Source organism: Phyllobates terribilis, unplaced genomic scaffold (assembly GCF_046119375.1).
Source record: "Phyllobates terribilis strain yellow unplaced genomic scaffold, ASM4611937v1 Scaffold_1__5_contigs__length_1240528914, whole genome shotgun sequence".
In the NCBI taxonomy this organism is placed as follows: Eukaryota; Metazoa; Chordata; class Amphibia; order Anura; family Dendrobatidae; genus Phyllobates; species Phyllobates terribilis.
This window is the reverse complement of record NW_027362761.1, coordinates 303374529-303402310: the sequence shown is the minus strand read 5'-3', so window position 1 is coordinate 303402310 and position 27782 is coordinate 303374529. Positions and strand designations below refer to the sequence as shown.

At 44.8% G+C, this 27782-nt stretch overlaps 1 protein-coding gene across 2 annotated transcripts in view; it reads right to left on the bottom strand.

The window, feature by feature from the left end:
- The window catches only part of TMEM233 (transmembrane protein 233), a 181423-nt gene extending 160617 nt beyond the window's left edge, over nucleotides 1-20806 (bottom strand). For both annotated transcript variants that reach the window (XM_073654137.1, XM_073654128.1), the window contains exon 1: nucleotides 20483-20806. In XM_073654137.1, coding sequence (XP_073510238.1) covers nucleotides 20483-20653 — 171 coding nt within the window. In that variant the 5' untranslated portion in view covers nucleotides 20654-20806. The remainder of the gene's footprint in view (nucleotides 1-20482) is intronic.
- Between the last annotated feature and the right edge of the window lie 6976 nt (nucleotides 20807-27782).

Below are 27782 nucleotides of genomic sequence, written 5' to 3'. Positions count from 1 at the left end.
AGATCAGTTGCGACAAAAGGTGATCGAGGCACACCATAACTCAGTTTTTGCAGGACACCCGGGGAGTAAAGCAACTGTGGATCTCCTCTCGCGTCGGTTTTGGTGGCCTAACTTACATAAAGAGGTGGTAACTTTTGTCGCGTCCTGTGGGGTTTGTGCGCGCTCTAAGACCTCACATACCCGTCCGTCTGGGGCCCTCTTACCTTTGAAGATCCCGGAGCGTCCTTGGACTCATCTGTCTATGGACTTTATTACGGACCTCCCTCCGTCTTCGGGTAAAACGGTCATACTCGTTGTAGTGGACAGGTTCAGCAAGATGGCACATTTTATCGCTCTTCCGGCTCTCCCTAATGCTAAAACTCTTGCGCAGGTGTTCATTGGGGAGATTGTGAGGCTTCACGGGGTACCCTCCGAGGTGGTGTCTGATCGGGGGTCTCAGTTTGTGTCCAAGTTCTGGAAGGCGTTTTGTGCACGGCGGGGGATGCATTTGTCATTCTCGTCGGCTTTTCATCCTCAGACCAATGGTCAGACGGAACGTATGAACCAGAGCTTGGAGACATATCTTCGGTGTTTTGTGTCAGAGAACCAGGAGGACTGGGCTTCTTTCCTACCTCTGGCAGAGTTTGCTCTCAATAATAGGCGAAGCGAGTCCACTGGTAAGTCCCCGTTTTTTGGGGCATATGGTTTTCACCCCCAGTTTTGTACTTTCAGTAGGGGGGGCTCTTCGGGGGTTCCGGAGGAGGAACGATTTTCCTCATCTCTCGCTTCAGTATGGAGAGGGGTGCTGAAGAATCTGAATACTATGGGGAACCGATACAAACGTATGGCTGATAGGAGGAGAGTGTCTGGTCCGGACCTAAGTGTGAACGATCAGGTATGGTTGTCTACCAGGAATATTAAACTTAAGGTTCCCTCCTGGAAACTGGGTCCCAGGTTCATCGGGCCGTACAGAATCAGTTCTGTTATTAATCCGGTGGCATTCCGTCTTGACCTCCCCCCTACGTTTAAAATTCACAACGTGTTTCACAGATCATTGCTTAAGAGGTATGTGGCGCCGGTGGTACCGTCACCTTTACCTCCCCCTCCTGTGGTTGTCAATGGTAACTTGGAGTTCCAGGTATCGAGGGTCATTGATTCACGCTTTAATCGCCGGTCCCTTCAGTACTTGGTTCATTGGAAGGGGTATGGTCCTGAGGAGAGGATGTGGGTTCCTGCGTCGGATATTAACGCAGACCGATTAGTTCGGGCCTTCCACACGACTCACCCGGATAAACCTGGCCCTGAGGGTCCGGAGGCCCCTCGTAGAAGGGGGGGTACTGTCACGGGTGTGTTGCCACGAAGATCGTCACGAGTACACAGCCTGACTTCTCGCAGCTGACTTGTTGGTGCTTTGTGTTTTCTCGGCAGTGAAGGAGTTAATTCTCTCTCTCTCTGGGCTAGCTGAGGTCCAGCCTCGCCCAGCTGCAATCAATGCTTCGTTAGTGAGACTCCTTTATATTCCTGCAGGTCTGTTTGTGAGGTGTCGGTGAAAGCTTTTCATTCAGACTTACAGAGCGGATCGTGGTGTTTGGAGTTGCTGAGATAAGTGTATTTGAAAGTGTTATTTCCCTTTCCTCGCTTTATCATTTATCTCCTTTCCCGTTGGTGTTCCCTCTGTTGTAGTTTTGTTGAAGTTGTATGCAAGGTGGTTTTGGTTTTTCCCTTGTACTGTCTCGTTCGTCTAAATACTGTGTGTGGGCATATTATCGCTGGTTCCCAATTGTTGTGATCGGGGTCCTTCTCAGGACTAGATTACTGTGGTGCAGGGATCCTCAGGAGGTAGGGGTTACGCTGGCGGCCTGGACCTCTGTACCTTTAACAGTACCTCCAGGATGAGGGATTAGTCAGGGCCCCAGCTTAGGGTCAGCTTAGGCCCCCTACCTCCAGTATTCTGTGACAGTGTGACAGTGCCTTCCTGGTGGATTTGGTGAGGGTCGTGGCAGATCCTGCCCACGACCTCCGGTTCCTGGCTAAGGTGTGCTGTAGCCTCTGCCAGCTTGGGATCCGGTACCCTTTTGCCGACCCTTCACCCTTTTGTCCTTATTCTGGGATCTTGGGGTCCCTTCTGCGCCTCTGGGTCTCTCTTCCTTCTCCTCTGCTTCACTGCAGGCTCTCTCTCTCTGACTGAACCTGATCTAAGATGGTGCCCACCTTATATACTCCCTCTATGTGTGAGCTCAGGTGACCAGCACCCAATGAGCTCCTAGCTTTACCCAGGCTGCTCCCCCTATCTGCCCCTACACTACTGGGATGTTCCACCCCCCTCCCACTCCAGCCAGGGACAGACGCTGTCGTACCTGCACATATATCTGGTGGGAGTACCGTTGTTCTGTCCCCCGGAAATGGGATGTATGTAGTGCATGCAGCCTACTGAGCTCAGTTCCATACTCCATCCTTACCCGGGAGTGGAATACCACACCTCTGGGTTGAGGTGCAATACCCCTGTAGCAGCCGAATCCTCAGGGTGCTACATTTGCATATCACATACTCGCTATCATATGACTTCCCGATCCCTGCACAGGCACTGAAGAATCCTCAGAGGGTGAACTGCGCGCACTATGATAAGATACAAGTCAGCAGTTAAATAGAGTGACTGCAGACTTGTACTTTAAGACTGGACAACCCCTTTAACAATTGGAGGTTGTTGCATAGACTCATTTACATATATAGAATGCTATTTTTGGCATTTTCAGAAACTGGAATAGGAGTATTAGATCAGTTTTAGCAGGGTATATGTGAGATGTACTAAGCCAAAGTTCTACGTTCTTTTGACAGGACTATAAAAGGGAAGAAAAAAATGTGAATTCCTCGTGAAATAGTTGAAACAATTGGGAACTATCCCTTCATGTATACGTTTATACTTTATTTTTAATTTGTCCTTTTATATTGGACATTTCATGGACTTTGATTATCTTCGAACATTGTTCAGAGTTTCCGGCAAAATTTGATGCAGATGAAAAGTAATAAAGTTTGTGAAGTAATGAGGAGGAAAGATGAAAGAAATCTGAAATCAGTGATTCTAGGCATTAATTTATTAACTCTCAGAGGAGCAAAGGAATATTAGAGAATATTGAATGTTAAAAAATACCATGTAAAAAAGGCTGGTTAAACACTTGTTATATAAGTGGAAAGACCATGTTATTGATGGATGATGCGGAACATTCAGAAATGGGAAATAGTACAAATGAATAAGGTGATAGTATTGGTGGGTGGTATAGTATCATTTTGTAATCTGACCTTTAAGGGTGTTATAAAGTATTTCAGATTAAATGAGCAGCATAGATAGATGGTATAATATTAGTAAAAAAATACTTAACTTTCAAATTGAAATTTTTTATTTTATTTTAAATGTTATAGCTGATCGCTTTATACGTAAAGGAACTTAAAGGGGTATTCTCATGTTATGAAAGTGATATAGTTAGCTAGAAAACATGAAAATAATCAAGTTTGCAATTGACTTGGTTTTTCTATCTGCTGTGGTTCTACTGATATGAGAGCTATTTTATTACATAGTGTACAGCTTATTAATTACACTCCAGGCTGAGGAGTTAACTGTTGAGATACCAGCTATCTCTCCAGCCCATTGATTTCTATTCAATACTGCTCACCCTCTTATCTCCTAACCAAGCTGCTATCAGTCCTGCAAAATCACCAGCTCCCGTCCTCACCATCAGTTGTTTCCAGAGCAGTTTATATGTGCACTTGTTATTATGTCTATATGTGAAATTAGTGAAAGCCTTGTAGATTTCAGAACAAGCACTAATAGACCATCAATGTGACACAGTAGCAAGCAAAAGCTATTAAACCAGAACTGTTACTCAAAGAGTGTCCATTTTCCCAGCAATAAGGAAGTGAAAGAGGTTATGGAGCTGTACTGCAAGTTGAGAATAACCCTTTAAAGTGGTTGGCCAATACTATGATATTGATGACATACTTAGAATAAGTCATTAATGTCAGATTGGTGGGGTGCCAACTTTCAAAACACCACAGCTGCATACACGGTGTATTAGTTGTTTGCATGTACTACAACTCAACTTCTATTGGAATTAATGGAATCTGAGCTGCATTGTCTTAGTGCAGAATAGTAGTGTTCCAGGACCATATACTGTGTTCCTCCTGTGGCCATGGTACCTAGTAAGAGCATATTGGTGTTGGGGTGGGGTGCCTGGTGTTGATACTCTATGATCTAATATTGATGACCTATCTGATGGTCAGGAAATATAAAATGTTGTGACTGGTATTACTAATACATACTGCTCTGCTTTAGGCTAGTATGAAAAAATGAGAATATACAGTACTCACTACTATACTATAATATATATTTATCTTATTTGTTTTTTTGTATTGGGCTTTCAGTTACTATGCTAGCGAAGTGTTCCAGATGTTACTTACCTGTCCCGGCTCAGGTGCCGGACCTTGTTTCCTTCCCCTATGGTCAGTTACATCTGTTCAAGTACCTGGCAGCTTGGCCAGCTGTTGAGTAAATGGAAGTCCTGGCAGGGGCATACATAGGAATCATGGGGCCCCATAGCAGAAGTTCTAATTGGGCATCCCCCTCCCAAAAAATGTAAATAATCGTCGGAGTCACAGAAAAGCAGATCTCACAACTTTCCATCCTTTACATAATAATTTTCCTCTTGCTGAAGTCATAGATCCCTCTTTCATTGCCCCATAAAGTATGATGCCAACAAAAGTGTCCCCCAAACACAGTATGATACCCCCATGGTGAATTCCTCCACATGCACAGTGTAATGACCCTACTATACTCCAGCTCAACTCTCAGGGCAAAGTATGCCGACCCCAACACGGTATGATCTTCCAAATGTGAGCCCTAGAGCTAGAGAGGATAGTACGTAATAAAGGAGGGTGTTATACATAATAGAAGATGAAACTATATAACTAAGGACGGCGCTATACATAATAAGTGAGTACACTATATACTAAGGGACTGTGCTATACATAATACGGCTATATTCCTGCATTTGTGTGCAGTGTCGGTGTGCTGTCCTGTTTTACAGGCGCATTGAGCATGTCCTATTCTAATCCTCAAACTCGGATCAGAACAGGACATTATCTAACCGTCACAGATCTCATACTCAGATCCGTGATTTTCATGGATGTGTGAATGGATCTATAAAACTCTACGAGTCCGTAGACCATCCTATAAAAAAATCTGGCAGCACACGGACATTTCACACAAATGTGAGAATGCAGCCTAAGGGACTTTACAGACAACATTATCACTCCAAGTCATACAGCGCATATACAGAATAATATTTACATCCAGGCACTTACTGCTGACGTCTCATCTGATCAGAGTCGGTTTCTACTGCTTCTTCTCCATCTGGTCAGACCTTCATGTCATCTTGTCACGATGATCAGTGCAGCTCTAAAAATAACAAGGTCACATATATTGTATGCATACACGTGTCTCCCCCACACTGCGCCCCTGGCTACAGATATGTACCCCCCCATTAATGTACTATCAGCCACTTAGTAATCTAAATATAAAGTGATAAGCAGCACTGTGCCCCCCATTAGCTGTAATCTCCACCGGCCAATAATATAAATTATTCAGTTTCTGTGACTCTCCCCAATTAGCTGTAAGGCTATGTGTACATATAAAATATACAAGGCTTTACAGTACAAGCAAAGTGAAACCCCCATAATTGCTCTCTTCCAGCACCCCCATCTTTGCTCTCTCCCAGCACCCCCATCATTGCTCTGTCCCAGCACCTCCCGTCATTGCTCTCTTCCACACCCCATCATTGCTCTCTCCCAGCACCCCCATCATTGCTCTCTCCTAGCAACCCCCATCATTGCTCTCCCAGCACCCTCGTCATTGCTCTCTCCCAGAAACCCCTTCATTGCTCTCTCCCAGCACCCCCTTCATTGCTCTCACCCAGCACCCCCTTCATAGCTCTCACCCAGCACCCCCGTCATTGCTCTCTCCCAGCACCCCGTCATTGCTCTCTTCCTGCACCCCCATCATTGCTCTCTCCGAGCACCCCCGTCATTGCTCTCCCAGCACCCCCATCATTGCTCTCTCCCAGAAACCCGTCATTGCTCTCCCCATCATTGCTCTCCCCAGCCCCACCATCCTCATCATTGCTCTCCCCATCCCCACCATCCCCATCATTGCTCTCCCCAGCCCCACCATCCTCATCATTGCTCTCCCCATCCCAATCATTGCTCTCCCCATCCCCACCATCCTCATCATTGCTCTCCCCATCCCCACCATCCTCATCATTGCTCTCCCCACCCCATCATTGCTCTCCCCAGACCTATCATTTCTCTTCCCAGTCCCACCATCCCCATCATTGCTCTCCCCAGACCCATCATTTCTCTTCCCAGTCCCACCATCCCCATCATTGCTCTCCCCAGCCCCACAATCCCCATCTTTGCTCTCCCCTGCCCCATCATTACTCTCCCCATCCCCACCATCCCCATCATTGCTCTCCCCAGCTCCATCATTGCTCTCCCCATCATTCCTCTCCCCATCCCCATCATTGCTCTCCCCATCCCCACCATCCCCATCATTGCTCTCCCCAGCTCCAACAGCCCCATCATCACTCTCCCCAGCCCCATCATTGCTCTCCCCAGCCCCACCATCATCATCATTGCTCTCCCCAGCCCTACCATCCCTATCATTGCTCTCCCCAGCCCCATCATTGCTCTCCCCATCCCCACCATCCCCATCATTGCTCTCCCCAGCCTCATCATTGCTCTCCCCGGCCCCATCAGCCCCATCATTGCTCTCCCCAGCTCCATCATTGCTCTCCCCAGCCCCATCAGCCCCATCATTGCTCTCCCCAGCCCCATCAGCTCCATCATTACTCTCCCAAGCCCCACCATCCCCAGTGTTTCAGTAAAAATAAAAAAAAACAACACTTAGCTCTCTGCCCGTTCCCCCGCAGGCTGCAGCATCCTTATCGTCTGCAACTTCCTCCCTCACACAGGCCCGCGCTGCATGATGACATCATCAAGCAGCGTGTGCCTGTGTGAGGGAGTAAGCGGCGGGCAGGAAGCAGAGGATGGATCTCTGCTGCTCCGCTGCCATTCTCTCCTGTCAGCAGCGGAGCTGCAGGGATTGCTCCCTACCCGCCGTGAGCAGGGAGAAGCTGCATCGGCGGGCCCCCCCGGCACAGCTGTACTGGAGGTGGTATGTCCGCCCCTAGACTGCTATGGGGCCCCCTCGGCTCACGGGCCCCATAGCAGTCACATGGCCTGCCACCATTGGCGGTACGCCACTGAGTCCTGGTAATGGAACAAAAGGAGACATCTTGGAAAAATGGTCCAACATGACTCAAATTGTCGTGTACTTTTGCATTTCGGGGAGATCTGTAACAAAGTACCTAGTAATTTCAAACCCTAGGCTCTTGTGGTTTGGGAAGAGACTGAACAATTCTGAAAGGTGCTTGATGTGATGGTTTGAACTGCGCACATTGAGGACTGTGACGATAGTCACTACTCACTAACAAGCCGTGAGACAGGGTAGTCAAATGTTCCGGGGTCAGATACCAACAGAGCACAGCGAGAAATAAAGGGGAAAGACAAAGGCATAGTCAGGTTACAGTCCGAAGATAGAATACCAAGAAAATAGTGGATCAGAGTAAAGGGGCTAGGCAAACGGATGGTCAGAACGATGACCAAGGTCAGGCAGCAATAGATCAACAACAGAGCATAGGAATAGAAGGCAAACATGCACCACCGAGCAAATGCTACGATTGGCAGAGATCTGGGACTGACAGCCTAGAGCTAAGTAGCTGAGTAATTACTTAAAACATGGAACACCTAAAGGAAGCTCAGCACCAGCCAGTCTCAGATTGGACGGCTGAGCTGTCTATCAAAACACCGACAGGTCAGCACGCCCCTGCACTAGATTGGACAACTGAGCTGTCACTCACTGCGTCCAATACACACTGAGCGGAGGAATCGTGACAAGGACAAGATGAAATGAATTGTTTGATGTCTTTTTTCCATTTGAGCCACCAGTAGAAATAGGAAAGGAGTTCAGTAGTTTATTTAACAATTAGAAGGCCAGAGAGCAGGGAAGAATGAGCCCAAGATAAAACTTTCCAGAGGAGTGCATTTGAGACTAGAGAATATCCTTTAGATCGAGAATGGGAAGCAAAAGATATGGAAGTAAGAATACGTTCAGATTTAATTAAATGGTTAGGAACATCTGCACAAGGCACAGTATAGATCAAAGGACCTGAATAGGGTTCAAGTCCTGCGGTCTTTCTCATGATGATGGTAGGTGAAAACAGAGAGAAAAGTGATCATCAAGCTTGCTGGGTATTCAGTTTACCAGGAACTTCAAACTTTCAAGCAGATTTTACCATTCCTCAAAAGGTCATTTTATAGGTAAAGATTCCGGATCTCTAATGGACTATTTCCATTCTGATGGAAATAATTTCCTGGAGAAGAAACTACAGGGATAATTTCTAGGTTCAGAAGAATGTCATGAATTATCTTATGTAAAGGATCCATGTAAAGGATGGTCTGTCAACATCAGGGTGGTGAAGGAGAGAAAAAAAACATATAAGTTGCTTGAAGGCTTGAACAGCAGAATCCAACCAGTTCCGAGAATTAGCACAATTCCAAGAGAGGGCAGTAAAAACAGGTACCAATTGAAAGTAATTTTTAATGAACTCAAGGTAGTGATTTGCAAAACCAAGGTTTCCTTGGAGAGCTTTGATACCAGCGGGTTGAGGTTAAGCCAAAATAGCAGAAACTTTCTCTGTGTCCATACGCAGACCTCCAGAAGAGATGATATATCTGATAAACTGTAATTCTTGATGCTAAAAGAGACATTGTTCCATTCTAACATAAAGATAATTCTAATGGAGTCTGTTCAAAACAAAGCTGACATGAAGTCTAGATCTCTGGAGAAGATTACAATATCATTCAGATACATACTGATACAGGATATTAAAGAACATTTCACAGATGAAATAGTAGAATGCAGCAGGTGCATTGTATCACCAAAACGGCAAAAATAGCCATGACCATCATTGTGTTGAGTGCGGTCTTCCATTCATCACCCTCTTTAATACAAATTAGGTTGTAGGATCCATGCAGATCACATTTAGTGAAGACAGTATCACCCTTATGAATAATGGTCTTTTAGATTGATTTTTTTCAGTTCTCAATAGTCTATGCATGATCTCAGAGAATTGTCTTTCTTCTTTACGAAGAAAAAGCTTGCTGGAGATGTAGATTTTTAGATGAACCCCCTTTCCAAATTCTTTATATTTTAAGCAGACATTGCCTCAGTCTCAGGAGAGATAGAGGATAAACTCTCTCTATGGGTGGTTTACTACTGGTATGAAGGGGTATGACAAAGTCAAGTGGCCCTTGTAGAGGCAGTGCTTCAGCCTTCTGCTTAGAAAAAAACATCTGCAAAGTCCTGGTAAGGGGCTGGCAAATTGGAGCTAACACCTGCTATATCTGCTGGAAGATACCTGAATGCATATACATCTTTGTTATCCCTGTGACAAACAATATCCCTGCAGGAAGATAACAGATTCTGACACTTGTCTCAGCTTCATCTACTCTTCTTGTCTGTCTTCCTATCCTGGCCCTCAATGATCCACATTCCATCTGACAAGACCAGCTCCACTACTCCATCACCTCTGTACCATGCTGCTCACCCTGACCTATGGTTTTATAGAATCCACCTCAACAGGTGAGCCCATAACATTAGTGTTCGATCTTATCCTCCAAGCCTCCCTCTCAGTACACACATCTCCAGTATACATAATGGTTTGCTAGCTATATACCCTCTACTTGAAATGTCACTCCTTGTATAGGGTAAACGATGGATTGCTGTCTATATTAGGTATCAGACCTATGCATGCATGCCACTTTAAGTACAAAAAAAAATTTCTTGGCATGGGAGCTATGGTACGGTAGTGATGTGCCAACAACCCACAGTTTGTTCTCCTACCCTCTTGATCATCTGCTCTTCTGCCCTCATTTTAACTTGTTTTTCTGGATTTTTTTGTGGTTTACATGGAAAACTAAAATAAAACTGCCACCAAAAATGTTCAAAAATATGTTTCAAATAAAATTTAGTTAAGTAAAGAATGGGAGAAATTTACTAAGCTAAAGACTCCAAAATTATGTTAAATTAGTGACAAAATACTGTCTTGCTTGCTTTGTAACACATTTATTATGTTTTTTAGACACTTTTTATGCCTTGCTTGACAAGGGAGTATGGCTTAGAGAGAGGGGGTGTGGCTTCAGTTGCATCACAATGTGCCAAAATTGTGCTAAAATTTTTGCTCAGATCTCTGTCACAAAGTAATCTATTAAGTGGTCTAAACTTATACTAGACAGTTTATGTCACGTACACATCTATTCACATGATGTGGGGTGCACCTGCAAGGGTTAATTTATCTCCTCTCACTCAATCCAACACTCAACCTCTGTTCTAGGCAATAAAGTGAGCATTAATCACACCCCGACACAGTCCATACACCCTGGCTACACAACATGCTGCCACCACTTATCAAACACACGGGATGATGAGTCCCCGAAATATGCTAATGTCAGACAATCAAAAATGGCCACACAGTCTCTGAAAGGCTATGGATGCTTTAGAGCATACAAGGTTCAAACGTATTAAAGATTTAAGCTTTAATATAAAAATACAGTGTTTACAAGAAAATATATGAAAAGGTGAAATTTAAACAACACACAAATATGCAAAGCAGTTATAAAATAAAAAAGGAGAAATAACAGAAATACCTAAATGTTTCTGTCTACAGTTATCTTCTGTTTCGTTGAGGGAAGGAGAAATGAATTATGAATCATAACCAGCATAGACTGGCCCCCACATGTGAAGAACTTTCTTTTGTGGAACCCAGCTTTTATATGCTTGACCCTGGCTCAGGTTTCCAGGACAGCATGGATTGGACTATTTAAAAATTGATTACAATTTGGGATAACCCAAAAGAAACTCTCACTAAAAAGTCCTAAAACTTAACTTTTATTATTGATTAAAACAGTGGGGTAATATTAAACATGAAACATTCTGTCCCTATACAGCCTGAATAATTATAATATAGCATAAAGGCGATTGCCTACGTGTCAGGGTGTCAACTGTTAGGAGGATAGGACATTTTTACTGAAGCACACATCCCCCCAACATGTTTCACCAGCAGGTGCGGCATCATCAGGGGATGGGCAATAGCTAGAATTTTAGAAACTTAGTGCACAGTTGAAAGACACATCATGTTTACTTCCATTTGAAATCGGAAGATGTCCAGCAGTAGCATCAGCTCAGAACCGGTAGCAACCAGTGGGACCCATCTACATACAACTCGTGTACAGAGAAGTTTGGCTAGAAGTGGTCTGAATTAAATAATTTCAGCCAATAAATTGTACCTTGGATATGGAAACAAAGCCAAGCCAGGTTCAGGTGCTCTGGAATAATAAGTCAAAATATGAAGTATTTGGCTGTATCAGAAGTTGTTCACCAAAGAGCTAAAGAGTGGTACAATATCGACAATCTGCAGGCAACAGTTTACAATGGTAGAAGTTCTTTGCAAGTTTGAGGCTGCATTTCGGTAAATGGAGTTGGGGATTTGGTCAGGATTAAACGTGTCCTCAATGCTGAGAAATACAGACAGATATTTATTCATCATTCAATACGCATCTGATTGGCTTCAAATGTATTGTGCAGCAGAACAAATACCACACCCAATGTCACTAAGAACTATCTTCAGCATAAAAAGTCTTGGAAGTGATGATATGACCCCCACAGATCCCTGATCTTAACATTATCGAGTCTATCTGGGATTACATGAAGAAGTTTGGAACAATCTCGCTGCTGAGTTCCTTTAAAAACTATGTACAAGTGTACCTAAAAAAACTGATGCTGTTTTGAAGGCAAAGTGTAATCACACCAAATATTGATTTGATTTAGATTTCTCTATTGTTCATTCACTCTAATTTTTATCAGTTATCAAAATGCAAACTATTTACACTTCTGTTTTTACAGCATTCTCACTTTGTAGTATTTTTCCACACCTACATACAACTTTTGCACCATACTGTATATCTATTTAATAGCAATGCAGGTACACTTTGATAGTATTCAATAAAAAGGCAATGTATTAGGCTTCAGAATGAAGTCATGTTTACTTTTGTGTTGGCCAGAGCATTCTTTTAGAAATCGTAAATTGTCTTCTAGATTTGCCTACGGGCTGCATGAACCCTACAAATGATTCATTTAATATTGAGTTTGTAAAATATTTAGATTTGAGAGTCCTGAGTGGTTGATACCTTTTAATGGCTAACTGAAAAGTTGGTAACAAATTGTAAGTTTTCAAAACTACTCAGGTTTCTTCATCAGGCACTGATTGGTGGGTTGGTGGGTGTAGCTGGGTCACACTAATTGTTGTCAGTTCTGAGTTGATGGTCCTGCTGGATATCTTCTTATTTTGAAGGGAAATAAGTATGAAGCGTCTTTAATCTGCTGTAAACGTTTTATAGCCTGACCACTGTGTTTTGCAACGTTCAACGTTGTCCATTTCTTGACATCCTCAATGCAGAGAAATACAAGCAGATACTTATCCATCAACCAATACCGTCAGAAAGGCATCTGATTGGTTCCTGATATTAACATCATCGAGACTGTCTGGAATTACAGGCAGGGACAGGGATTTGCACAAGCCTACAGTCACAGAAGATATGCCAATAGTTCTCTAAGATGTGTGGAACAACCTCAAAGCTGAGCTCCTTCAAAAACTGTTTGCAAGTGTACCTATAAGAGTTGATGCTTTGATACAGTTTTGAAGGCAAAGGGCTTCCTGGTGCCAGCAAAGTGAATGAGAATCCTGAAGTCTCATGCACATGTAGCTTATTTTTGATTTGCAGGTTTGGTGCAGATTTAAATCTTCTGTATGTAAATTCTTTCATTTTTTTGCTGCAGATTTCACCCATACTAATGAGTGGGGAAAAATTGACAATAAAAATGCATGTAAAAAACACAAGAAAAATGCACCAAAACTCTGCAAAAATTCACCTATTTTACTCTGCGTATTTCCTGCCAAGAGATGCTGAAACGTGTGCATATGCCCTTATAGGGAGTCTGTCACCAGGTTTTTCCTATGTAATCCAAGAGCACCATGATGTAGTGTACGAGAGCCTGATTACAGGACTTTGATAGCCATGGAAACCCATAATCTCCTCGTGATTGTGCTCTTATGCTGGCAATGTGCTGACAGAGGGAATGATCTCCCTCTGTCAAACTCCTCACATGCCACTGTCACTATTGGGACATAACTATACTCCCAATTGTGCTAAACCACTTGACATCTGTATGTACAGTTATGTCTATTTGAGGAAAGGAGTTAAAGAAGACAATTGCAGACTAGTGAAATTCAGCAGCTCATCTGTCACAGGAATTTTTGGGGGTACTGTCACTCAGATGAGATACATAAACTTGGTTTGAATACACACAAAGTGGTACTGTCACTTAACACTGCAGTGTTAACCAGATAAAACACTCCACAATTGTATAATCCGAAGTCAGGTTTCTGTGCTCCATACTGGGGTCGCATCGAGGCCACACCCAGGACCCCATATGTCACACACTAGCAACCTGTCAATGCACTCATACTGAATCTCAAGTGGCTTTACAGCTCATCCAGCCCATGCCATCGCATCTAGTACTTTATTACTCTGGCTCAAACCCCACTCTCTAAGGTTTTGTTCCTTTCAACACTGACTTGAACTAAGGGTCCCAAGTTACTTCTCGCTAGTGTAGACCATAATTTCAAGGGTCTTAGCTTGACTGTGTGCAGGTGGCAGGCCCTAATATTAGAGGCCCCTATTTCCTCCACCCAGTCCTTGCCTTTAAATCCTATACTTCCAGGGCCCTATCTCTTTCCCTGGCTCTACTTTTCTAGAGCACGAGCCACACTATCCCCTCAGGCAGTAGGGGGGCAGAGGGTGCAGCCGGCCCAGGCGCTCAGAGGGGTCCACTTGAAGCTATGTTACCCTTACCTGTATTGACAGGATAAGCTAAGCTGTGCAGTAGAGCAGGGAAACGTGATCTCCCTGCACTACCGCTCTCCTTTCTGTAGACCGGTGGGCGCTTTAAACCTGCAGTCTACAAAATGGCAGAAGCACCTGCACATGCACAATACGTCAGTGTCCCGGCGTGTTTACGGCGTTTTGCAGTGTCAGTGTCCCGGCATTTTGTAGAAGGGCTTGTTAGGATCCTGGATTAGGTGAGTATATAATATTTTTTACTTTAATTAAAATGTGTGTGGGCATCATCAAGTGTGTGGGCATTATCAAGTGTGGGGACATCATCAAGTGTGGGCACATCATAAAGTGTGAGGGCATCATAAAGTGTGAGGGCATCATAAAGTCTGGGAGCATCAAAGTGTGGGGCATTAAAAAGTGTGAGGGCATCATAAAGTCTGGGAGCATCAAAGTGTGGGCGCATCATAAAGTGTGGGGGCATCATAAAGTGTGGGAACATCAAAGTGTGGGGGCATCATAAAGTATGGGAGCCCCTCATACATTGTAGGAACTACTGTGGGGGGCCTCCATAAATTGTGGGGGCCATTTTATAGAATGCAGCTAACGTGGGTGACATCAAATTTGGGGCCTACTGTGGGGGGGCATCATATGGTGTTGGGAATACTGTGGGACCATCATACAGTATGGGTATGGGGGCTACTGTAGGGGGACCTCATATAGTGTGGGAGGACCTCATACATTATGGGTATGGGGGCTACTATGGGGGCCCCTCATACATTGTAGGTACTACAAATCTTACAAAAAAATGCCTTAACAACACCAGGTCAATAGGCCGTAAGCCATACACTGTGCATCACACGTACCTGTGTGACTGGCGCTCTATGTAAGCCTCATCTGTGTGCATTTTTAAAACTAGACAACCACCTCCTCCATGACTGGTAGATGTGTGAGTGGTTGTTTCATCAGTATTTTGCATCTGTGCTGCCCCCTCCTTTATCATGGGGTCTGCTGCATCCTGCTAATGCAGTGGTCTGACCTGGTGTTGGTAAGGCATTTTCTTTTTTTTTTGTGAGATTTTTCTTGCATTCATGTCCTATGTGAGCCGTTTTTGAAACTATGGTGGCCTCCATAAAGTGTGGAAGCCATTATATAATTGTGGAGCTAATGTAGGTGCCATTATAATATTTGGGCCCTGGTGATATATGGTCTGGGGACTACTGTGGGGGCAATTATACAGTGTAAGACTTAATGCTGGGGCCATTCTACAGTGTGGGGGCTACTGTGGGCCCATCATACTGTATATAGGGGAGCTGTTGGCCCTTCGTACTATTTATAGGGAAGACATGGGGGGACTTGGGACATTATTAAATGTTAAGTGGGCACTTAAGAAGCATTATTTGGGCACTCAGAGTATTGTGACTGTTAAAGGTGCATATGGGACATCATCACTTTCTTGAGGAAAAATGTGGACACTGTTTTCTATGGCATTTGCACAGGGCATTAATATTTTCTAAATTTTTAGAGGGAAATTTTACCATCTAGAGGGTACAAAGAAGGCATTTTACTTTGTATGGGGCACAGTGGTGGGCATTACTATGTGGGGCAGTAAGGAGCACTGTTAATGTGCCAAACAGCAGATGCAGTAATAAGGACACATACGGCAGCAGCAGCTCAGCATTTGGGCAGGATAACAAGAGTGTGCAGATTGGGGATAAATGGGGACCAGGGGTGGACATACCGCCGGTGCAGCTGCACCAGGACCCGGAGGGTCAGAGGGACCCCTGCCGGATGGCTAATATTGACGGCAATCTGGCCTGCTTCTTGGAGCCCGAAGCTCTGGGGGGCCCATGGCAAGATTGCCCTCTCATGTGCGGTGGGCAGGGAGCGATCCATCCAGCTCCGCTGCTGACAGGAGAAAATGGCAGCGGAGCTGAGGGATCCGTCCTCTGCTCCCTGCCCGCTCGGCGTTTTCTCTCGGTAGACGCTAGAATGTATGGGCTGCTTCCAGGTATGACATAATTTCTGTGGGCTTGTTACGACTCTGCATTATGGGCGTGTTCTAGTTTAGCACCAGATTGCATAGTCTCATGCAGAGACACAAAGCTGGGGGTGAAGCTGCAGGAGGAGGTCAGTGTCCTAAGCCGAGAAATAGGAGATTGGTTTATTAATTGCTGGTCTGATGTCTTCTCTTCTTGTTGTTTTTGAGATGAAGGGGCTTAATACTTGGGGGTGTGGGATTTGGGGGGGTTAATGCTGGAGGGCCGTCTGGTGGGGTTAATTAATGTTTTGGGGATCTGAGGGGGGCTCTGGGGAATAATGCGTGCTTTTGGGAGCTCTGTGGGGATAATGCATGCTTGTGGGGGCTCTGTTGGGGGATAGTGCATCCTTGTTGGGGCTTTGTTGGGGGATAATGAACGCTTGTGGGGGCTTTGTTGGGGGATAATGCATGCTTGTGGGGGCTCTTTGGAGATAATGCATACTTGTGGGGGCTCTGTGGGGATAATGCATGCTTGTGGGGGCTCTGGAGGGATAATGCATGCTTGTGGGGGTTCTGGAGGGATAATCATGCTTGTGGCGGCTCTGGAGGGATAATGCACACATGTGGGGGCTCTGGAGGGATAATGACAGGCACGCATGGCTTGATGACGTCATCATGCTGTGCGCGCCTGTGTCAGAGAGAAAGTTATCAGCGACGAAGATGCTGCTGGGGAACAAGCAAGAAGGTGAGTATGTTTTTTTTTTTTAAAACAATACTCGGAGGAGAGCAATGACGGGGGTTCTGGGAGAGAACAATGATGGGGGTGATGGGAGAGAGCAATGATGGAGGTGCTGGGAGAGAGCAATGATGGGGGTGGTGAGAAAGAGCAATGATGGGGTTGCTGAGAGAGAGCAATGATGGGGGTGCTGGGAGAGAGCAATGATGGGGGTGCTGGGAGAGAGCAATGATGGGGGTGCTGGGAGAGAGCAATGATGGGGGTGCTGGGAGAGAGCAATGATGGGGGTGCTGGGAGAGAGCAATGATGGAGGTGGTGTGGGGAGAGCAATGATGGGTGTAAGGTGTATATGACACTTTATAATGTCTTGTAATGAATTGGGAGGTGGTGGAGGATGCTCAGTACCTAATGTCTTCTTCCACCTCTAAATTCATCATGATGCCATCAAGGACTTATAATGAATGGGGGGCACAGGACTTGGACTAAGGCTATGTGCACACATTCAGATTTTGCAGGAGAAAATTCTGCTGCATTTGCTATTGTGTTGACAGGAAGAACGCTGCGTAAAATACAGTTTTTGTCACGTTTTTGACATGCTGTTGTTGCATATTTCCCCCCCACTCATTAGTACGGGTGAAATATGCTACAAGAATTGATATTATGCAGATTTTAATCTGCTGCAAGTCTGCAAGGAAAAAATAAGCAACGTGTGCATGAGACTTCAGGGATCTCATTCACTTTGCTTGTACTGTGAAACCTTGTATATTTTCCGTGTGCACATAGCCTTACAGTTAATTGAATTGGGGAGAGTCACAGAGACTGAATAATTTATATTATTGGCCGGTGGAAATTATAGTTAATGGGGGGCACAGTGCTGCTTATCACTTTATATTTTGATTACTAAGTGGCTAATAGTATATTAATGGTGGGGTACATATCTGTAGTCAGGGGTTCAGTGTGGGATAGACACATGTGTATATATACAATATATGTAATCTTGTTATTTTTTTGCACTGATCATCGTGACAAGACGAGTCGTGTCTGGGAGATGTCGATATGAAGGTCTGACCAAATGGAGAAGAAACAGCAGAAACCGACTTCGATCAGATGAGACGTCATCGGTAATTGCCTTGATGTAAATATAATTTTGTATCTGCACTATAGGACTTGGAGTGATAATGTTATCTGTAAAATCCCTTTGGCAGCATCCTCACATTTGTGTGAAATGTCCGTGTGCTGCCAGATTTTTTTATCGGATGGTCCACGGACTCGTACAGTTTTATAGATCCATTCACACATCCATGAAAATCACGGATCTGAGAATGAGATCTGTGAGGGTCAGAGAATGTCCTGTTCTGATCCGATTTTGAGGATCAGAATAGGACATGCTCAATGCATCTGTAAAAGTGGGCAGCACACCGACACTGCTCACAGATGCAGGAATGTAGCCTTATTATGTATAGCACAGTCCCTTAGTATATAGTGTACTCACTTATTATGTGTAGCGCCATCCCTAGTTACATAGTTTCCTTTTTTATTATGTATAACACGTCCCTTATTACGTACCCTCCTCTCTAGTTATATATAGCGTCCTCTGCTGTTATGTACAGTGCTGTCCCTTACATAGCATATTCTTGTTATTTTTGTCTGTCACAGCGCAGTTGTCACAGTTATGAAATGTCCTATAAATGTCTATCCTATTCCTGATCTAAGGGTCTAGACTTTTAGCTGAGATGAATCTGTGCTACAGTAAATTTATCACTTAAACATGAGCCATGTATAAGGGAGTCGGAGTCGGAGTCGTGGAATCGGAGTTGGAGTTGGTGTCATGGAAATTGAGGAGTTGGAGTTGGTGTCGGAGGTTTGGCTTACCGACTCCACAGCCCTGCCCCTACCATAGTTGTAATCAGGGTTACCTGGTTAGGGGCCCACTCAGATATTCCCCCATCCTGAGCTGGACCTCTAGCTATGTCTATGCCCTCAGGGAATACTAAGTTCAGACTCTGGCTCCAAACAACTGAACCACATGCACAACATAGGCCTCCAAAAGTGTCTCCTCTTTAGTCATCACAGAAATGGCATGTCATAGCCCTGAGTTTGAGCTTAGCTCTGCTCATCCCTCCCTTGCTCCCTCGAGGTTTACATTACATTCACTGCCATGGCTTACTCCCCTCAGCCTATCCTGCTTCAGCAGTGGGCTACACAGAACACCGCAGACTATCCTCCTTTACTGCATGTCTCGCTAGCCCTCAATATTTACAACTGCTCACATTTGCTCTTATTTACAAAGCCAAACTGATTTCCCTTCAAAAACTAAGTACACCTGGTGAATCTTCAAACAGCCTTTGAAGCCCAACATTCTGTCTTCTAGTTTCCAGCCCTCTGCCATTCCTTAGCAGGCAAACCACCATTGATCTAGCTGTAGAAGCCATCACCGGCTCCCAATGCAGTACAATGCTCCAGGATGGAGCAAACGTCATGCCTAATTCTCTAACGTGCACAGTGTAGCACAAATCAGCACCGCACGTGGCATGTGGATTGGTAGAGGCGGCACACTTCCCCCCTATTTGTACTATTTGTACTACAGATTCCTTTTATTTAACTTGTCTGCTCCTCCCAGCAGCCCTTATTACATCACGCTTGCACAGCATATCAGCATTGCGCAGCACATCTCTCGCTAGATGCTTTCTGGGCCTACACCACTATCTATAACCCCTCTGCAGCCTTCAGCCAACAGTTGACCTACAGCATCCTTACCCGGCGGCACCACAAAGTGTCACAACCTGCCGTTCAGGCAACCAGTAAAGAAATATTATAGACACACAACATAGCAAACCAGATAAATTACATACAGGCCATAGCAAATAAACCACTGATCAGTCTATTGAATAGCTTAATTTATAACCCTGTATGGGAATGGTTTCGTCACCCTCCTTACATAAGGCCTAGTTCACACGTTCAGTATTTGTTCATCTCCTGTTTTTTTCTTACAAATACTGAGGCAAAAAACTGACCAATCAGAGGGAAAGTATAATAGGAACACGTGCACCTCTTCTTCATTTTTCACCCACTCCTGGTTTTGGCTTACAGATACTAGTGTAAAATACTGACCAAATACTGAGCGTGTGAATGTGGCATAATGGTGAGAGCCAGCACCAGCAGGGCTTTCATTTTCTAGGTTACCTCTATACCTATACCTATATATACCTATACCTCAATCATTCCACCAGAGACTCTGTATAATGGAACTTTATAGATGTTTCACAACATGGTAACTGTTATCCAAGCTTTATTCCGTTTCTCCATGTTACATACATGCTACATATAGGACAATCTTATCTAGACATTAGTTTGCTCCAAATATACAACTAGCAGATATATTTTCCAAGGAGTTGGACTTATATACCTTTAATTCTTGCTCACAGTTCTATCTCTACTTGTATCTTGAGCTCAATACTGGCACATAGTAAGATGGCTATAATTATAAAGTGAGTCAACAAGCATAAACTAGAACACAGTATGTTCTGCTGAATTATCACTTTCTTTTACCCGCTAATAATAATAATAATAATATTTATAGTAGTAATATTAAAGATGATAATATTTTTATTGCTGATAAAATAATAGAACACATTAGAAAGCTAAAACACTTTGGCTAATGAGGAATGAAATGATATTTATCTGGCTACATATATGTATCGATAGAAATAACTGTTAGTACTTACCATTATAGAAAAAACAAACGCGACAATGTTTATTGGGTAAGCCGGACAAAAGCAGGAAAATATTGAAAGGATCAGGTAATTGCTGGGCATAGGACCGTGAGGAGATCCATCTTCTGTGTTAATTTCCGGGCTTTCTTCTAAAGCCCTTTTGATTTCTGGAGTTTCAGACATGGAAAATTTCAGTGTTCAGAAATTGGTCTATCCAGAAAAGTTCAGCTGTGCAGTTTGAGGCTTAGGGGCGGCTGTGTAACCCAAGTTAGAAGTTCAAAGAAGAAGTGATCTCATTTCGGCTGATGCCTGATCAGCAAAGGAGCAGAAGCCTGGCTATAAGTGCATGAAGTCAAAGACATGCACATAGGCGTGAGTGAAATGAAGACCAGGCCTGTCAGGGTGAATCATTAGTGATGCTTCATGCCTCATACAGATAGAATAATGTAACTGAAGTTTTCAATAAATGTTATTACAAATTGATATTCATTGTAATTTAGTACGTTTCACATTAAATCTTTAACCTTAGTTGTACAATCACTTTGGATGATTTAAGTATTTTGAATAGAATATTATAGAACAACAAAAGTGTAAGAATTTATATTTTCAACAACAGACTACTTCATTTGCATTTCCGGATATTTAGCATCATAAGAAGTTATCAACTATCCACAGGATAAGCTATAACTTCTTGATTTCCTGGGAAATGACTGCTGGAAAGATAGCGGTCTAGAGAACGGGGCCTTTAAATGCATTGTTTGCATGGGAACAGAGGCGGCATATTCATGGCATTGCTGCACTCATGGTCTATGGGACTAATTTAGTCTCTTAGTCGATGAATGCAGCAGTCAAGAGCATATGTGGCCACCTTTCTATTATGATGGGGCATTTTAGGATTTGTAGAGCTTCCAGTGGTGAGACTCTCTATAATCAGCAAGTGATCACCTTTCCTGTGGATAGATGATAATCTTCCTAAGAGGGAATAATCATTATAGGGCTTTTTTCGGACAAATGTATTGAAGCTGTATTTTTTATGGCTTGTGTCACAGCCAGAATGATCAGCCTGACCATGGGTCTCCTGACACAGAGTAATAATATCATATATACCAAAAACAAGGGTTCAAGAGAATGCTGTCACTTTAGAAAAAGTATGATCTAGGTTTTTTCATAAATAGCATTATAAAATGTATTCAAATGCAAATCAGAGCTATGGGGATGCCAGCGCCACCCAGAGTGCAATGTTTTTAGTATTGAAAAGTTTGTCGTCAAGGCAGACAGGTGTCACCAGTAATGGAACCCATCTGATTGACACCTCTCACTCCTCCTTCAGGATGATATCCAGATACACCATTTTTGGTGTCATCATCTAACACAAGAATGGTTAGGGGATGCTGGTACAAAGGCAAAAACAATATGGAACAGTTTAAGGAAGCACAACACTGTTGTACATATATTTTTTATGGTAAAGTTAATAGATATGTCAAAACAGCATAACTTTGTAAGTGATACATATGGGCCACTTACTCCCTTGCACACTAATATAGAAAATATAGGCCCCAATTCATTAAGACTGGCATTTTGTAAGCTAGTCTTGATGAAGTGTGCGCAGAATGTGCTAAATTTGTTAAAGATGCATGGACCTCAAAAGTGTTGTACATCGAAATCACGGGGCCCATTGCAAAAGTTCTAATTGAGACTGCTCTCACAGTAATTATGTCCCTATTAAAGCCCCTTAGTGTTCTCACCAGTGAAACCCCTTTTATGGCCATTATAGAATATGATGGTCCCAAAAATGTCCCCACCCACAAACACACTGAATATAGTATCCCCACAGTGAAACCCCCCACAATTTCACCCCAAAAGTACAGTATAGTGTGTGATGACTCCACAGTGCCTTCAGCAAAACATGATGTCCTCAAAGTAACACTAACACAGTATAATACCCCCACAGCATGATGCCCCTAAAGTGCCCCCCCTATAGTATAATATCCCCATAGAACCCCACACACACTCAGTATCATGCCCCCCACACAGTACAATTATTATTATTATTTATTATTATAGTGGCATTTATTCCATGGCGCTTTACATGTGAAAAAGGGGATATACATAACAAAAACATTTACAATAATCTTGAACAAAAATGTGGCAGTGACTGGTACAGGAGGAGCGAGGACCCTGCCTGCGAGGGCTCACAATCTACAAGGGATGGGTGAGGAAACAGTAGGTGAGGGTAGGGCTGGTCGTGCAGTGGTATGGTGGAGCGAGGGTTGCTGCAGATTGTAATTGTCTCATAATCATAATGACAATGTGTCATAATCATTATGACAATGACCTGTCATTATGATTACCTTAATCAGGTGCAAAGACAGATAGTGGAGGAGATAGACAAGCTTCTCTTAGACAGAGAAGCCTCATGGATTCTTAAACTTAACTCTCGCATTCCCAATGGTTTCAATTTTCGCAATGATTTAATGTACATTTTTTGATACTTTTTTCTAATGGTGTACATAATTTGCCAGCATACCATGCACATAAGTTTAATTTATGCATATTACTGAGCAATTATCCTCAGGAGGATTTTCATTCACTAATGAACTTCCTGTTCTTTGTTGTCTCCACCCTATTCTCTCTCTTGTTTTCAGTCCATATGTATATATATGTCTTTTATCTATAGCAATGTAACCTATGATTAAGAACCCCTGTTTGGTTCGAAACGCGTAAGGTCTGCCTTACATATGGCGCTTTTTTAATGGAACTAATAAAATGGACGTTTTAACTTTACATTTCTTGTGATGGATACGGAGAAGGTGCTGGAGTTTTTCTCATCTACTTCCTTCTGCTTCTCATCCCTGGATTTGCTACCAAGGATTTCCGTGCACCAGTGGACCCTTATGGCATATGCATGGTGCGCTGAAATTTTCCCTTTTTTTCCCCTTATACTCAAATATAAGGTGCCTGTATGCATAGGCGGATTATTATGAGGGCAATCCGGGCTACTGCCCGGGGCCCCGAGCCTGCAGGGGGCCCGCGGCTCCGGGCGGGGTGTCTAATGCCGGATTGCCCTCATTATATGTGCGAACCACCGCGGCACATACCGGTAGCAGTGGCGGGAGGGGGGGCCCCGGACCGCTCCCCCAGCAGCGGCCGTCGCTACTTCTTCATCGGCCGGGCCAGCACTGCAGCAGTTAACTTCCCTGTGCTGGCCCGGCCGCGTCACTGCTAGGAGACACGGCCCTGTGCACGGCCGTGTCTCCTAGCTCTGACGTCACGCAGTGTGCACCCGGCCTGCAGTGCTGCAACGGAGAAGTCAGAGCAGGCAGGAGGAATGGAACCGGGGGATGGTGAGTGTGTATGTGTGTGTATGTGTGTGTGTGTGTGTGTGTGTGCGCGTGTGTGCGTGTGTGTGTGTGTGGGCAGGTGTGTGTGTGTGTGTGGGCAGGTGTGTGTGTGTGTGGGCAGGTGTGTGTGTGTGGGCAGGTGTGTGTGTGGGCAGGTGTGTGTGTGGGCAGGTGTGTGTGGGCAGGTGTGTATGTGTGTGCATGTGTGTGCATGTGTGTGTGCATGTGTGTGTGGGGGGAGGTGTGTGTGTGGGCAGATGTGTGTGGGCAGGTGTGTGTGTGTGTGTGTGTGGGCAGATGTGTGTGGGCAGATGTGTGTGGGCAGATGTGTGTGGGCAGATGTGTGTGGGCAGATGTGTGTGTGTGTGTGGGCAGATGTGTGTGTGTGTGTGGGCAGACGTGTGTGTGTGATGTCTGTGTGTGGGCAGATGTGTGTGTGCGTGATGTCTGTCTCTTTGTATGTGTGTGTGTGATGTCTGTCTGTTTGTGTGTGTGTGTGTGGGCAGATGTCATTGTGTGATGTCTGTTTGTATGTATTTTTGTGTTTCAAATGTGTTTATGCGTGTGTGGGCAGATGTCATTGTGTGATGTCTGTTTGTATGTATTTTTGTGTTTCAAATGTGTTTATGCGTGTCTGTATATGTTTGTGTGTGTGCGTGACTGCATGCGGCCTCCTGCTGAGTATAGTTGGCGCCGTGTGGCCTCCTGCTGTCTCTGGGGGGCGCCGTGCGGCCTCCCGCTGTGTATAGATGGCTACGTGCGGCCCCCCGCTGTGTATAGATGGCTACATGCGGCCCCCCGCTGTGTATAGATGGCTACGTGCGGCCCCCCGCTGTGTATAGACAGCGCCGTGCGCCCCCCCGCTGTGTATTGATGGGGCCGTGCGGCCCCCCGCTGTGTATAGATGGCTACGTGCGGCCCCCCGCTGTGTATAGATGGCTACGTGAGGCCCCCCGCTGAGTATAGATGGCGCCATGTGGCCTCCTGCTGTCTCTGGGGGGGGCGCCGTGCGGCCTCCCGCTGTGTATAGATGGCTACGTGCGGTCTCCTGCTGAGTATAGTTGGCGCTGTGCGGCCTCCTGCTGTCTCTGGGGAGGGCGTCGTGCGGCATCTATACTCAGCAGGAAGCCGCACGTAGCCATCTATACACGTATACTCAGCAGGAGGCCGCACGTAGCCATCTATACGGTGCCATCTATACACAGCGGGAGGCCGCACGTAGCCATCTATACACAGCGGGAGGCCGCACGTAGCCATCTATACACAGCGGGAGGCCGCACGTAGCCATCTATACACAGCGGGAGGCTGCACGTAGCCATCTATACACAGCGGGAGGCCGCACGTAGCCATCTATACACAGCGGGAGGCCGCTCGGCGCCATCTATACACAGCGGGAGGCCGCACGGCGCCATCTATACACAGCGGGAGTCTCAGTGCTTTGCAAGAGCAGTCAATAAATTCTGCTTGACTAATTCTGAGCACCATAAAGTCTTGTTTGCTTCTAACCTGCTGTCTTCATTTTCAGCTTGCTGAATTCTAACTCATTTACTGTCATTCGAGACGATGCCTTTGCTGGTCTCTTTCACCTTGAATACCTGTAAGTGCTCCACTTAATGTCATATTTTTGATTCTGTTCTTCTTCATCTTTTGGCATGTGCAATTATATGAGCAAGTATTCATATGAATTTATGACCTACTTAACCGGTTCCCGACTGCCCACTGTACATAAACGTCGGCGCTTGCTGGGCTCTGTGCAGCGCCGACGTTTAAAAACGGTGGGTGGTCCCGCAGCGCTCAGGACCCCCAGGGTCCTGCTAGCGCTGCGGTACCGGTTCAGAGCGATAGCTCTGACATGTGGCATCATGGGGACCTGATTGGATCAGATCCTCATGATGTTAACCTGTTCCTATCTTCTAGATGCCGCGATCCATAGCGATCGCGGCATTTAAAAGTTAGTGACAGCCGGTGGTCGGCGATCGGGACCCCCCACATACCTTACTAGCGGCGAGGATCCCGGTGCTGTGACCTCTGACATCATCGAGACCTGATTGGCTCAGGTCTCGATGATGTCAGCGTCACACCAGCCAATCAGAGAGATCACCAGGGAAGTTTGTTTTAGCAACAAACTTTCCCGGGCGATCTGCCTGATAAATACATTGTTTCTCCTCCGATCTCAGTGAGAGAGCAGAGGAGAAACACTGTGACAAGAGCTATCAGCCTTGCCACTGTGAAAGTGAAAAATCAAAATCAAAAAAGAAAGTAAGGTTAGGGTTAGTCAGTCTGTCAGATCAGTCAGTCCTGTCAGTCCTGTCAGATCAGTCAGTCCTGTCAGTCAGTCAGTCCTGTCAGATCAGTCAGTCCTGTCAGTCAGTCAGTCCTGTCAGTCAGTCAGTCCTGTCAGATTAGTCAGTCCTGTCAGTCATTCAGTCCTGTCAGATCAGTCAGTCCTGTCAGTCAGTCAGTCCTGTCAGATCAGTCAGTCCTGTCAGTCAGTCAGTCCAGTCAGTCTGTCCAGTCAGTCAGTCCAGTCAGTCAGTCCAGTCCGGTCCCGTCCTTTCAGTCCGGTCTGTTCAGTCCGGTCCGTTCAGTCCGGTCAAAAAATATAAAAATAAAATGGCCCGTCAGACTTATACCGCAGAGGAGGTGTATGCCTTGCTATGTTCTGACACTGATGACAGTGCAATCTCAGATGGAGATATGGATTTTGAGGGCTTTAGTAGCGGCGACACTGAGAGCTCAGAAATGAGCAGTGATTCTGGTCCATCCTCAAGCCCAAGGACCAGTACAGCAATAGGGGCAAATAGCGCTACTGGAGAAACGTCTCCAAATCAGGGAACACTGCCCAGTACAAGCGCTGTCCCTGCTACTAGTGAATTGGCGCACGCCAGTGTACAAGGGGCTTTGCCACATGATCTAGTATTTCCCAGATGGGAGGCTTCGGATTCGGCTGCTCCATTCAGCCCTGATTTCAACGCCATTCCTGGTATAAATGTGGAGATGGAAGATTTTGGACCAATTCATTTTTTTAATTTGTTTTTTACAGACAGCTTGCTAGAGCATATTGTCATGCAAACAAATTTATATGCATCCCAATTCATAAGCCAGAATCCCCGATGTTACTATGCTAGGGCAAATTTATGGACACCAACTAATGTCCCGGAAATAAATTTTTTTTTTAGGACTTAACATTTGCCACGGGGCTTGTTAAAAAACCGAGCATTTGATCCTACTGGTCCAACCACTCTGTTCAAGCCACCCCTATGTTTTCAGTCGTTCTGCCTAGGACCCATTATGAAATGCTCATGCGGTTTTGGCATTTTAACGACAATAGTCAATGCCTGCCCAGAAATGCCCCAGAACTTGACAGGTTATATAAAATTAAACCCATCATTGAAAATTTGTCAGAAAAATTCTTAAGGCTCTACACCCCAACACAAAATATTTCTATAGATGAGTCCCTTGTAAAATTCAAAGGAAGACTGCACCTCAAGCAATTTATCCCATCTAAAAGGGCAAGGTTTGGAATAAAGATCTATAAAATGTGCGAAAGTTCAACCGGATACACATCCGCTTTTCGCATATATGAGGGGAAAGATAGCAAACTAAACCCACCAGGATGCCCTACTTATCTGGGGACATCTGGAAAAATTGTTTGGGAGCTGATAAGTCCATTTTTTCAAAAAGGCTACAATCTATATGTGGACAATTATTACACCAGCATACCCCTATTTAAAAGTCTGGTTGAACACAACATCGGGGCTTGTGGGACCATCCGTAAAAACCGTCAAGGGTTTCCACAACCATTGGTCAACCAAAAGTTTCAAAAGGGGCAGTCAGGGGCTGTACGCAACGGAGAGCTGCTTACCCTGAAATATAGGGATAAGAGGGATATTTTTGTCCTCAGCTCGATCCACACAGATGCCACAAGGGCCACTGTAGAACTAGAATCCACCACTCCGAAGCAAAAACCT